The sequence below is a fragment of the Clinocottus analis genome, unplaced genomic scaffold (assembly GCF_023055335.1).
Source record: "Clinocottus analis isolate CAN_PGR_092001 unplaced genomic scaffold, fCliAna1.0.p SCAF_20, whole genome shotgun sequence".
Lineage (NCBI taxonomy): Eukaryota > Metazoa > Chordata > Actinopteri > Perciformes > Cottidae > Clinocottus > Clinocottus analis.
Genome location: NW_027175932.1, coordinates 5,144,404 through 5,157,794, shown reverse-complemented (window position 1 = coordinate 5,157,794; position 13,391 = coordinate 5,144,404). Strand labels below are relative to the sequence as shown.

The following is a 13,391-nucleotide window of genomic DNA, read 5'->3' as shown; positions in this document are numbered from 1 at the left end:
GTGCCAATTGACGTTTTTTCCTTTTCTTTCATATTGGCTTAATTACTCGTCTCCTCTTTGTGTCGGTTCCCCCTTTAGTGTCTGTTTTCCCAGACGACATCTTCGGCCAACATGTCCTCCCCACAGCAATCTCGCAGTATCACAGCATCAGCATCTTTCTTTTCAAGTCCAACTTCTATATTAAGAGGCGGCAAGTTGCCACAGTAACACTGGTATTCGCAGTGTCTGTTTCAATAAGAGGACATGTGAATTACTGTAGCATTTCATATTGATCAGGATGAGTAGCCCGCTAATTGGATGTCATGTCAAGGCAACCAAGTGATGATTACTTTCTACAATAGAGCCTAATACAAAAACAAGGGCGCACATTTAGAATTGGTAGCACAGCGGTGCCTGCAGTGTTTGCTTTATTTGTGTTTCATTCCGGATGAAATCTTCCCGTGGCAAGTCAGTCAGGGGTTGAGATAATTAAGTCCTACAATAGAGCGGTTATGAAATGACTTTTCTTTCAAAAGCATTTGAGGAAGTATTTTTGCGAGTTCTTTTGTTGAATAGTCTAATTAATACAATGAAGTAAAAGAACGAATTGTGATACCAAAAAAAAGGACAAGACGACAGACAAAAGAAATGCAGCAACGTGCTTAATCTGTCAATTGTATTAATGATTACGTTGAATCGTTTAATGGCCCCATAACATTACGGGAGAATGGCTGTAATTGTTATACTGTTCTCTCAATGTATTGCATTCATCTTAAAGCTAAAGCCGCTTGTCTCTAACATCGGTAGCAGTTTTAATTTAAAATTCAGCCGGAGTAAAATATGTTGCCGTTAAATTTACGAGCGCGCACCGTGTGCCCAAAAGTACTTCTTTCTGTGTAGAACTTACCCAGATTGTGGCCCATGTATCTTTGTCTATATATATATATATATATATATATATATATATATATATATATATATATATATATATATATATATATATATATATATTTTCAGCTGAAGGGTGTACAAGGCCTTGTTGCGGTGGCCGTTATATATCTACATTGAACAAAGGAATAAAGGAGTGGAGATGAAGTTGCAGTAGATGCAGCAGGAAGCTTTCTATCCTCCAATGTCATTGCCTCAGAAGCAAAATGTAGAGGTCAGACCCTGCCCAGATGATCTCTCCCCCCTCCCAAGGCATTCATTATTTAATCAGATACACAACTTAACTTCTAAAAGGTCAGCTCCCCCGTCGGTGTAAGACAGGGTGCCTTGATTTCTGTCGTCTTCCTCCTTGCTCTTCACCATCGTAGCGAGCACGATTTGCATTAATGTCAACTTCTGGGTCTATTACCTAAAGCTAAATGGCTGAATGGCACTTTTCGCGGCAGTGATCCACTTACAGGTCCAAATGGGGTTCTCTCCAAAATTGGCTGGGCTCGCACTCCCTGGTCCTCTTCCTCCAATGATGCACAGGGCCATCTTATGAATATATTTGGACTCCTCACAATCAAAACAGAGCATTAGCTGCAGTCAATGAGGCTCGACAGGTGGCAGAGAGCGGAGCGGGAGAGGACTGGTGCAAAAGGAGAGCCACAGATGCCGTCTCTGTTTGGATTTTCAGTGATGGTTTTTCCAATTACAGAAACCGTAATTTGCTGTAAAAGGCTCCAGACTGCCGGGGAAGGGTAGAATGGAACGGGGTAATTGGTGGTGGGGTGAGAGAGGTGGGAGGTATTGCATGAGATATAATCCATATCACTCTCCAGTGGGAGTGGAGCAGCATTAGTCAAGCACAGGGATCATTTGTTTTTTTTGCGTGGCCCTCCCTCAACACGCTTCAGATGCTGACACCACTTTGAATATCACTCAGGAAGCCGTTCTCTCGTCTTGGCTCCCTCCTTGTCACACCGTCTTCAGAGCGTGTACACACATCCCCAGGTGATCGCCGGGTTGATTGTTGACCAACCACAGGGGGCACTCGTAACTAGCCGTGTGTGTTTGCTTGCGCACACCAATGCAGGCTTCACCGAGCCGACAATACACAAAGCCTGCTTTTTGTTGTTTGTCAAGGTTGCCTTTTACCTTTTGAAGTGTTGCAAGCATGTCCTGAAACGCAGCCATTCCTCTCCCCCAGAGGATGAAGCCTCATGCATATGTAACACTCCAAGCTAACAGGTGAACTAAAGCACAAAGCTTGTGCCATCCATATGTCCACAAAGTCTTTGACCAGCCAAAAAAAGAAGCTCTGCAACATTTCTAACACGAGCAGGAACGTTGAACATTCTCGGTTTCAGCTTACCCGTCTCAATACTCAAGATGTTGCCTGTCTCTCTTTTTTTTTAAAGAAAGTTAAAGTCAATTATGGCCATGTTTATGCGTCCGCGTCCTCTTCAGTCGATTGTTTCCCCCAGCAGGAGTCCTTTTTTAGAGACGCACTCCCCTTTGACTCCTAATTCCTTCATTCTTCTAAGCCAGGAAGTGAGAATGCTCCCATAAGCAGCCATCGCTCTCTTGGCCTCTGCCTCTGTCATATTGCGATTATTTACCCTTCTGTGGTTTAATGGCTTTGGTAAACAGCTTAATAGAATTCAGTACGGCCTTGGGATGCGTAGCGAAAGGGCACATGATTCACTGTTTTCATTGGCTTTTTGTTCCCCCTTGTCTCTGCTCACACACCGTGCGCCGCAATATAATCAAATCCGATCATAACCAACCAGTAAAACTGTCTCCCTTTCTCTCGCTCTCCTTCTCCATTGTTTTCTTGTTTTTAAGCCTAATCGCTCTCTCACTCCGTACTGGGCATTCACAATGTAATTATATATGATTTACAAACAGCTGCAGCCATAATGGTGTATAAACAAATTACAGAACGAGGGAGGAAAAAACAACAGAGGAATAAAGAGATGAAGACCGGGAGAAATTGGCTAGCATCAGACGCAGTCAGTGGTTTGGCTGTTTTTTTGGATCATCGCTCTGGCTCTCCCTTCAACACAAAATGAACACTCTCGCACGACATGGTTTACCCCTTCTGCATGCCGATATTCAGCTGTCTTTAAGCCAACATCAAATTGGAGGCTGCCCCGTTAATGCAGAGTGTCCTCGCTGCACTTCCTTCCTAATGTGCCTGCTCACATTCATTCAGAATTTCACTGGGATGCCGCACGTAGAAGACTTTGTTAAATTGACCCCCGAGGGTCTCGATTTCTTTCTCTCCCTGTTCCCACCTGCAGCATGGAAAAGCTCATTTCGGCCTTCTTCTACAATTGCAGTGAGACTTCTGTCTATTATTGTGTTCATCTGTATGGGATTCCACTTGCCTGCCTTTTCTGTATATGTCTTTGTGTTGTGATATGCATATTTACACAAATAATTGTCTGACTGTGCGTTTGCACACATTGATGATGTGTTCCTGATAAATTTATAATCCCAAAGCCAGTTCACCTTTGTCCAAGAAACCTGAACAGCAAATTGGATCTGAAAATCCCAGCAGAGAACGGTGATAATGCACAAGGCACACGCTGCATACTAAATCAAACACACTTTGCAAATGTGGACACCCACATTATGTGCTCAGTCGCACACTGAGAAGGTGTATGAATTAATAGCGGTCCATATTCTGATCTGCGAGTGTGTCGTTAGGAAGGTATCCAGCAAATAAGGATGTATTACTTTTTATTAGCGATCCTTCAAAGTTCCACATGTCCATATCCCACATTTCTCTGTTTAGCTAAAGCATCAGGAGTTGAGTTGACTTGCTAACTTGATTAAATAAAATCATTTTTGTTGAAGATTGTTTTAATCATGAACCGAATTTTACAAGACTGCACAGAAGGAAATTGTGAGACGTGTTTTTTTTTTTTATCTTCAGAGAAGAGAAATTATGCCAGTGACATGGATTTATTGTTGAAGTATGACTGGACTTGACTTATGGGTCACGGCAGATCGTAAATCAGCTGGTTAAACTTAACGAGCCATAACACAGCCCTGTCCGTACCCTTTGACCGCCTCACCCCGAACCAGAGCACACATGGAGTCCAGTGTGTATTGCCAGACAGACCACAAAGTAAACCGACAGAAAAATCCAACTAATCCCATCCGTCTGCAGGGACACATGGGGAAATTAAGACACACAAGTAAATCAGACGGCACAAAACCAACTCTGAACATATGTGGCACAAGCTGCACCAATGAATGTATAAAGAGAACAGTATGCTCTTTTCTTTCATAAGAAAGTGGTGCACGAAACCGAAAAGAAAGTTTGACTTACAAAAATGAAATTACCTGGATCTTCCCGCAATTCTTCCACATCCATGGGGGCCAATAGAGCAAGCAGGGTCTCTCACGTGAATGCAAAAATAACTATTAGTACATTTCAGAGTTATTTGGATCTAACGGTTTCGGTAAGGGCTTTTTAAATGTTCGTACTGGGATGCGGATTTGCCTCACAAACACTGACAGACAGAAAAAAAACAAAAGTCTTTGTGGGGCCCACTAGCACCACTTGGAAGTTGTAATTGCTTAGTTTGACCACTATGTTAAATTAGCTTCAAAGCCCTGCACTCCTCCTGGGGGGCTTGGCGGCACCAAGCACCACTGGAAGGGAGGCATCCGACCATATTTGTCTCGGCTAACCATGGTGTGTATGTGGGTCTGTGCAGGCTAGTGGGTTCTTGCAAAGGCAACACATTTTAGTTGCATGGGATTGGACTGTGCAGTACTTGTCAGCTCAATTTTTAAGAAAACCTGGGTATCTTTCAGTAAAAGTATGCTAATGAATGAGCTTTATTCATCGGCCAGCGGTAGAAATGACATCCTTCAGCGATTCTTCATCTGGTTTAAAGCGAGACATCGGTGTGTCAGAAAGCAGCACTAACCGTAACAGCACTTTTCCAAGTGGAAGAAAGAAGCATGATTAGGAGCAGCAGCATGACCGCATTGAAAGGTGAATTCAAAACCCGCAGCACAGTGCCGTTGTACAGCATTTTAGCAGGCCATCTGATTAGACTATCAGCCTTCTGAAAAACTGACTCATAGTGTAACATCATCAGCTAATCAGGGCACTAAGCATGATGCAGCATGTATTTCCCCATTTAATACATCAAATATTAGAGCTAAACCTCCATACTGTAGCTCGCTTCACCACTCACATGAATAAAGCATTTTTAATTAGGTTGGGCCAAGAGGGTCCATCCATTAAGGCTTCATGTATGTGAATATATATACATATAGCAGGTAGAAACCCTGTTAAAGCTTATGTGTAATTTATTCTGTGCTCTCCGTGCCAAAAGTGGAACATGGCCCACGAATGGAAATAAATATATAAGTCAGTAAATATACACACATAGATGCACACTAGTACAGTCTGAGCAAGAAAGAAGGCACACACTAACTTTTTTTAATTAGATTAATAAATCAAGGAGGTGGCTGGCTGTGACGGCTGTAGCCCAATGCCATTCCAGTAAGTCTGCATCATGTCGCTGTGGCAAAGCCGGAGCATAATGATGTAACTACACCACCTTACTGTGTGTGTGTGCGTGTGTGTGTGCGTGCATGTGAGGCGAGGAGTTCGGGAAGCAATTCATCTGACATGTTTTCCAAAAACTGCTTTCTCTACAAAACGCTGAGGATGATGTGTCTGTGTGGTGTGTATGCGTGCGCAAGTGTGTGTGTGTGAGTGTATTTATGCTCCCGTTCCCCTCCCTGCATTCATCAGCAGTTGGTGTAGCAGTGGGTGGCCAATGAGGTGTTTGGAGGCCCCACCCCCTGCCCTGACCCCCTCCACATTCAAGCCGAGCGCCCAGCTTTCTCTTCACACTCCAGATCCCTTCTCCCTCCTCGCTGGTGCTCTTCCTCTGTTTGACATGCTAATGAAGGTTGCCTGTCTGCAGTTGGTTGGCAGCTGCTTGGCTGTCTCAGCTCAGATTACCAGCATCATTATTTATATTTTCTTGTTTCCCAACAGCGGAATGAATATTAGGTGTTAATGACAAGTCACCGCGGCGGTAAAGAATGGTGTGTGTTTAGAGTTGTAGTGCTGCACTGGCTGCCTCCAAGCTGTTTGTTTGATAGTACAGTAATACGCATAGTAAGCAGAACTTACTAATTCTACACACAAACACACACTGACTGCATTTATGTGCATAGGAAACCAGGTTAGTGGAAGAAATCCTGTTATGGCGGGAAAATCGGAGGATGTGTTTACCTGAGCCGACATAACCTGGTTACTGTAAAACCCAAGTTTACATACAGATGGTCAGTAATCAGATTTCTCCCCTGTCGTCGTGTTTTTCTCAAAGGCTGGCATATTCAAAGTGTATTAGGGATACATGAAGCTGCAGCTTGAAGAGGGTGTTGTTCAGCTCGGAGCATTAGCACTGATGGCACAGTGAGGGGACAGACTGTGTGTTAGAGCACACAGTGTTTCCCGACTATTTGCTCAAATATTCTAGTGTTCAGCTGTGGAAACTGACTAATTTAGACTTCGTCATCTTGGTATTTATTTAGTTTAGCTGTTTTTTTTGGAGTCATTGTTATGTGGAACTGATTCTGAACAGGGCACAAGAGTCAAGCAGAGTATTCATTTCTTAATCAATAATCAATATTTTCTTGAGATTTATTCAGATTTACACATAGTGTTGCATTTGAAAGTCATTCATTTCTTCCATTTCTCGGGTGAATCTCCCTTACATTCCTTAGAGAAAATGATCAAATCATAAATATTTCCCAATATGAAGTGTGCGACTTTGTTTGAGATCGTTTCATCTCTGCTTTCTCCCCTCACTGCTTGTTTTTGCTTGCTGCTGAATGATGTCAGACTCTGAACCGTGTGCCTGATTTTATTTCTGCCTCCATATATACCCTCCCATTGTATGAATACGAGTGGTTAAAAATGCTCAATTACTGATGATGACCCTGGCTTCCCACAAAACCACCTCCAGGTGGCAGATCAGTGCAAATGGCCTCTAAAAATACCCCATCAACTTTCACGCCTTTTTAGCCTTTAACACACATACACATCTACATGTATACACACACACACACACACACTTGCTTGTGAACACTAATAGACATGAGTGCGTAAACGCACTGTGCATACACAAATGCATAAGCTATAGCTTTGACACAAACACCAGGAAGTGAGTCACTTTGAGATGCACATACTTAGCGGCGCCACAAAAGCTCCTGATGGCTTTAAATCAGAATGCCACTTATCGCAGCCATTGAATTCATGGAGCACTGGCTCGCTTTCTGATTTCTTCAATTCCCACCACACATCCGGCCCCATTCTAGCCCTGAATCCACCATAAACGGGTCTGACGTGTGTCTTATAATGGCTTGATAGGCCATAAAAGCCAGTTGGAAGAGCTGGCACACTTCACTCTAAGCTGCGCGTCTCCAGCAGGGTCAAACCAGCATTAGCTGCGTGGTGCTAATGGACTAACAGCTCTTTTTCCTCCTGCATATTTTTAGGTCTCGCTCTCTTTAAGAGCAGTTGGTGTCAACTTGGGTTTAGTGTTGATAGCTTGTGGCATACCATTAGATCTGAGGTTTTGGAGAGTAGCCATCCTTAAATAACATTCGCTTTTCTCTTGATCCCAAGATTTTGGGATTGTATGAGAAGCTCCGTGCTCTACCAAGATGGATTTGTACTTTTCGTGTCTTCGTATGAATCGATGTTTAAAGTACCTTTTGAGCCGTTTGTTTAAATTTTTTTTAAAGGAACCCAGGTGTTAAATAATAAAGCATGTTCCAGCATGCAATAAAGTAATCAATCTACCCTTCATCACAACAAAAGGCACAAAAGAGATTGAGAAGCACTCCAATTCAGTTTACAAACGGCATGAACAACCTTCATAAGAATCATCAGTCTGTGTCTGATGAGAGCACTCATTCTTTTCAAAGTCACATCTGACTTTTTATATGCTATACAGATTTGTTGTATACACTGAAACTTATTAAGGAGCTCCTTAGGGTTAAAACGCCAGTGTGTTCATTCTCTGCCAATGCCTTTTAACTTTAATTAAGTATAACTTTAGTCCCATCTTACACTATCACGTCTTAAAAATGTTCAAATTCGTCTCCACTGGGAGTGGGAACTCGCATTCTAGATGTGGTGAAATTATAATACAGGCAAAACGGTAAACACATCAATGTCAAAGTAAAACAAAACAGCCCATAGTGATGTAATAAAATGCAACTTAAAGAAATGAAGAAAACTTTGAATCGCACTGGAACTGCTGACTGAAGTTTGTCATGTCTGTGTCTTTGTCAGGGGCCCAGTTGGAGAGTCTGATGGAGACCATGAGAGCAGAGATCGCCGCCCAGCCTCCCGTGGAAGGATCCTACGCTCCACGCCGAGGGGACATCTGCCTCGCCACGTTTGCCGATGGCGAATGGTGAGCGAGCGGGATTTAAAAAGACGGAGTCTATACCAATTGAGACGTTTTACAGTTTGATGAGCTACATTTGCATGAGACATGTACATTGTGTTTGTGTGTTTCTTTCCTTGTCAAGAATACCTGACATTTCATTTTTACCTCGTCTTTCTTTAAGCCTGTGATGCGCTAACTGCAGACACCCACAGGGTGTAATTAGCTCTCTGCCTCTTCGTTGGCCTTTCAGAATCAGCAGTCGCTTGACAGTAACACACACACTCTCACACACACACACACACACACACACACACACCACTCCTCACCGGATGTTGGAAGTTTACAGATGGTCAGGGGGACAGATAAAAGTCACAGTGATCGAGGGAGGGAGGGGTAGAGAGAGAGAGAGTGTCTATGTCAACATGGTGACGGTGGAAAAAAAAGATCACAAAACTGATTAAAGAAAAACAAATGTTCCCTCGACACAGGTGCTCTCCTTCCTCCAACCTTCCCTCCATCTTCCTCGCCAGCGTTTTAAGGGAGAGAAACTAAAGTTATTCCTTTGTCCCGCCAACAATGCCAGTCAATGAGCATTTAAAACAGGCCATCTGTCTTAAACCTTCACCATCTTCAGCCTTGTTTGTATAGAAAAGTCTGTCTCCTTGATTACTTGCAACATCAAAACTCCCACTCCAAGGGACAATTGTCTGAGATTTTTGTTCTTTTTTTTTTACTCGTAATATATTATTCAGCAAACTAATTATGTTCATGTTTGCATTGTTCTTTGTCTGTATCTTTGTATTCTGTGATGCATGTGGAAAGTCGGCTTGTTTCATTGGGGGGCTAATTAAAAACTCGTTGCCTTTCATGTCCTCTTAGAACACCACAGAGTCTGAGTAAATAGAAAGGAAAAACCTCTGTTAATCAGTCACTCACACTTTGTCTCTCACTCGTTCTCTCTCCGCGCTCGCTGCTGTTCTCTGTGCCTTCCTGTTAATCACTTATTTGGTTTTAAATATGTTCTCTTGTCTCTTTCTTTGCCCACGTGGCCGTACTTATTTGTCTTTTCTCTTGCCGTCCTTGGTTCTCAGTCGATTTGTCTTTTTGTCTCCTCTGTCTTGTCGGAGATGAGAAGTCAGCCAAGTGACGGTCAGATGAAGAGACACTACTCCAACTGAGTCATGTCGTTCCTTTAATTTCTCACTGATCTGTATATCGAGTTTATTCTCGTTCAAATCCAGCCTGCCATTTGTCTTGGAATAATCAAACTCCTGGGTTTTTGTGATAAGCACTAATGCACTAAAGTTATTTGGCACAAGGCAAAAATAGGTCTGAATTTCTGTTCTTTATTGCAAAGAGGCCTCTGTGCAATTTTCACAGCCCTGCCATGTCCTGATAGATCCCTTCTGTCCCCTCTCACTTCCCCGGCCTGCTCATCCTCTCCTGTTCCTCTCCCCCGATCACAACAGACAGATCCTCCAACACCTTCTCCCCAGGGAAATAAGCACGGAATCATTTACTCATCTCCTTTTCCTCTTGTGCCCGCTGTCTTCATCTCACTTTTCCCTCTGCTCTATTCTCTCCCCTCTGTCTCTCTGTCTGTCCATCTCTCTCTCTCTCTCTCTCTCTCTCTCTCTCGCTCTCTCGCTCTCTCTCTCTCTCTCTCTCCCCCTCTCTCTCACATTTGCTGCTGCAGGTACAGAGCCAGAGTTGAGAAAGTTGAGTCACCAGCGAGGGTTCACGTCTTCTACATCGACTACGGCAATGTGAGTAACTGTGACCGTGCATTTGACTGTGTGATAAAAGAGCTGAATGTTGCATGGTCATCATTAAAACATAGTCCTATTGTTTGGGGCTCAAAAAGAGGAAAATGTTTTTTATTAAAGTCAAACTCGTAGCCGGAGGGAATCTAGTATCTGAAGAGGGATTTCTTGTCTATGTCTTGCCTCTATTCAGACACCAGTTGTTTGCTTATCTGCACATTCAAAGCAACCTAACTGCTATTATGTGTCCTCCCAGCTGCTGTTTTTAGGACAAATATGATGCAGGCTTATTTGTTTTCCCTTTTATTGTTTACGACTGAAGCAAAGAGTGCAACGGAGTGTGTAGTTTGTATTCCTTTTCAGAACAATAACAAAAGCAGAACTCCCCCACTGTATATATATATATATATATATTTCTTTTTTTTCTTTCTGTGATGACGAAGGCACCATATGCTTGTGAGTGCGTTATTGTGTGTGTAATGTGTGTCTGTTTCTACCCTTTTGCGTGCACATGCTTGCATCACCAAGTGGCTCATGCATCCAACCTCCAGCCTGCGGGAAATTTCCCATGATGCAGTGGAGCGGCACAGTGTGTGACTGACCCCAGAGTGGGGGACAGCTCGAGGTTTGGCTGGCAGACGCGATGCGTCCTGGCATTTTGCTGAAAGTGTGATTCTCCAAGGCCGACCTGGCGCACCAAAAAGAAAAATGGAGCTGATATCTACCTCATTCTCTGTAGTTTTGCGTCATCGAAGGTTGAGTCACTCTGGCCTTGATTTCGCGCCTCCGTGTCATGAGCTATTAGTTGTTAATATTGCCACCTGTCTCAGGTATAGGTCAGCCCCTGAGTTATTATGTGATCATTAACAAAGACAGCCGAGCACTTTTGTCTTTCACTTTTAATGCCCGCATTTACAGTGCTGTCAAAATTCTAATATGGCTTTGATAAATCCGAACATCATAATCTATAATAAACGTTCAAGGTATTCTGTCTAGACTGTACAGTCCAATGCACACATTAACCTAAGATATGGGGGTCATTAAATTAACTTCCCATTTCTAACGGCTGTATTTGTCTGACTTTCCACCAGCGTGCTCTTCCTTCAGGAAGCCCTGTGGTGATTAGTGTTTGGCCGTAGCTCACGTTGTCTCATACCTGTCATCGTGTGTCAACCTAATTGCTTCATTTATGCTTCAAATCAATGAGATGAAGTACTTCTTTTTTTTTTTCTTTTTGATATAGCAATGCACAAACTAGAGTGTTAACCTTGATATCCGCACTAAAGATCAAAATTGCTTGTCGGCTTTTGAGCCAAAATGCAAAGATGAGAGCTCGTGTTGACGGCTGTACCGTGCTGTAGATCCACAAGTCTTTAGAAAGGTGAAGGTGCTTTAATCTTGTACAGTTGTTACTGCAAGTTAAACATACAATTAATTTATAAATTGCAACTCTTATAATCATTGCACAATTAAACCGGGGTTAATTCTTAAGCACTCTTTAGAAAATGTTACTTTTGTTCATTGTTTAGTTTCTTAAAATGGATTTCAAGTATTCTTGTATTCTTAAGCACACTGACAAGTAGTGTTGCCCTTTTTTGGGAGGAACGGGAGTCGGAGGGGGGTTACAGATTTTACAGACAAGTCTGACTTGCGACTCGACAACTATTGGTGTCTTTACTCTCCGCTTGTAGCTAAGCGAGAGAGCAGATGGAGCTCAGAGGAAGGGGCCTCAGTACTGCTGCAGAAACAGCTGTGGAGTGATTGGTAAGGGGACTTATACAAGAATGCGACCCTTAAGCAACAAAATGGCATCTGTCCTTCTTTCACAGTTGTAAACTATCATTGTTAAAGTGACTTACAGATTTCATAATTGATTCAGAATCAAAGAAAAATAGAAATACATGACAGGTGACGGGTTAAATTTACAGCCAGCGTGCCCTGTGCTTTATTATAAGAACGCCCTCCACTTTCAGACACATTTGATTTGAAAGATGCTCTCTCTCTCTCTCTCTCTCTCTCTCTCTCTCTCTCTCTCTCTCTCTCTCTCTCTCTCTCTCTCTCTCTCTCTCTCTCTCTCTCTCTCTCTCTCTCAGAACAAAATAATAATCAGAAAGTCAGCTTTCATCGCAAGCTTTTTGTATTTTTGTGTATCTTTATCCTGACTGAATGAGCCAGACATTTCTCCCTAAATCTCTGTTGGCTTCCATTCACTGTAATTGGTTGTAGCAGGAGATGGAAGTCTCCGTCATGAACCAAAATCATTCCCCGAGAGTAAATGTTTTTTGACCCTAAACCCAGACGAACTTGACAGCTCCAGTATTTTTGAATTGAGATGTCGGATTGCATAGATTAACACTGTCTTGAAAAATGTTTCGTATCGACTCTGATGTCTGTCCTCCATTCATCCTCCCTCAGAGAGAAGTTGTGTCGTCCACTCGTCTGGCTGCCATGCCCCCTGCCTTCGGCACCAGGACCCTGCCAGCACAGGCCACCGAGCACGCCTTCGCCTACATCCAGGTCCCACAGGACGTAAGTGTGCGCGGCCGAGCGCGCGCGCCGACTCGAGATATGTGTCGCAGCTTGAACGCTTCAAAATTAACTTTGAGATATCAACTTCCTCGCTCTCATTTATTGCCAGCTTTTGAAAGTTGACTTTTCCGGGAGTGCATCAAATCTGTTTGAGCTTCAGTTATCGCACGAGGTGATAAGTTTGTAACTGACAGACGGGGTCGAGTTTTCAGTGTTTGCAAAAAAAATCCTGCTCATGCATAATGCATGTGGTACAAGCAAAGCACGAGGCCATTGATTGACATGGTTGCAAAAAATAACTGAAATAGTGGCAGAGAGACATTATGTTCATGCACAATTTGGTAACACATACTATATTTCTTCAGAAATCCCACACAGCCTGTAGATAGATGCAAACCTCTCAGGTTCTCAGTGGGTATTTGCGTATATAAATGTCCATCTGATAGCCGAACAGCAGTTACTGTTTTTTCTTCAACCCTAATCTTCTTGTTTACATCAGAGTGTGTTTACTCAACCTCTGTTGACCAGTGTGTGTGTGTGTGTGTGGGTGTGTGGGTGTGCGGGTGTGTGTGGGGCAGGGGTATAACTCATTCATAGCCTCCTGAGCGGCAGCATCCTGAATAGTTTGTGCTGATATAAAATGTTTTCTTTTGGCACGCACCTTATTGGCACAGTGCTAAGCTCCATCTTTAATTATGCGTGTGTGTGTGTGTTTGAGAGTGTGTTACTTTTAAAGGGTATT

At 43.0% G+C, this 13,391-nt stretch overlaps 1 protein-coding gene across 1 annotated transcript in view; it reads left to right on the top strand.

Annotated features, from left to right (window-relative positions):
* Positions 1-13,391, top strand: part of snd1 (staphylococcal nuclease and tudor domain containing 1) — a 158,599-nt gene that overhangs the window by 127,032 nt on the left and 18,176 nt on the right. The window contains exons 20-22 of the mRNA XM_068586450.1: positions 8,258-8,381; positions 10,054-10,123; positions 12,536-12,649. Coding sequence (XP_068442551.1) covers positions 8,258-8,381; positions 10,054-10,123; positions 12,536-12,649 — 308 coding nt within the window. The remainder of the gene's footprint in view (positions 1-8,257; positions 8,382-10,053; positions 10,124-12,535; positions 12,650-13,391) is intronic.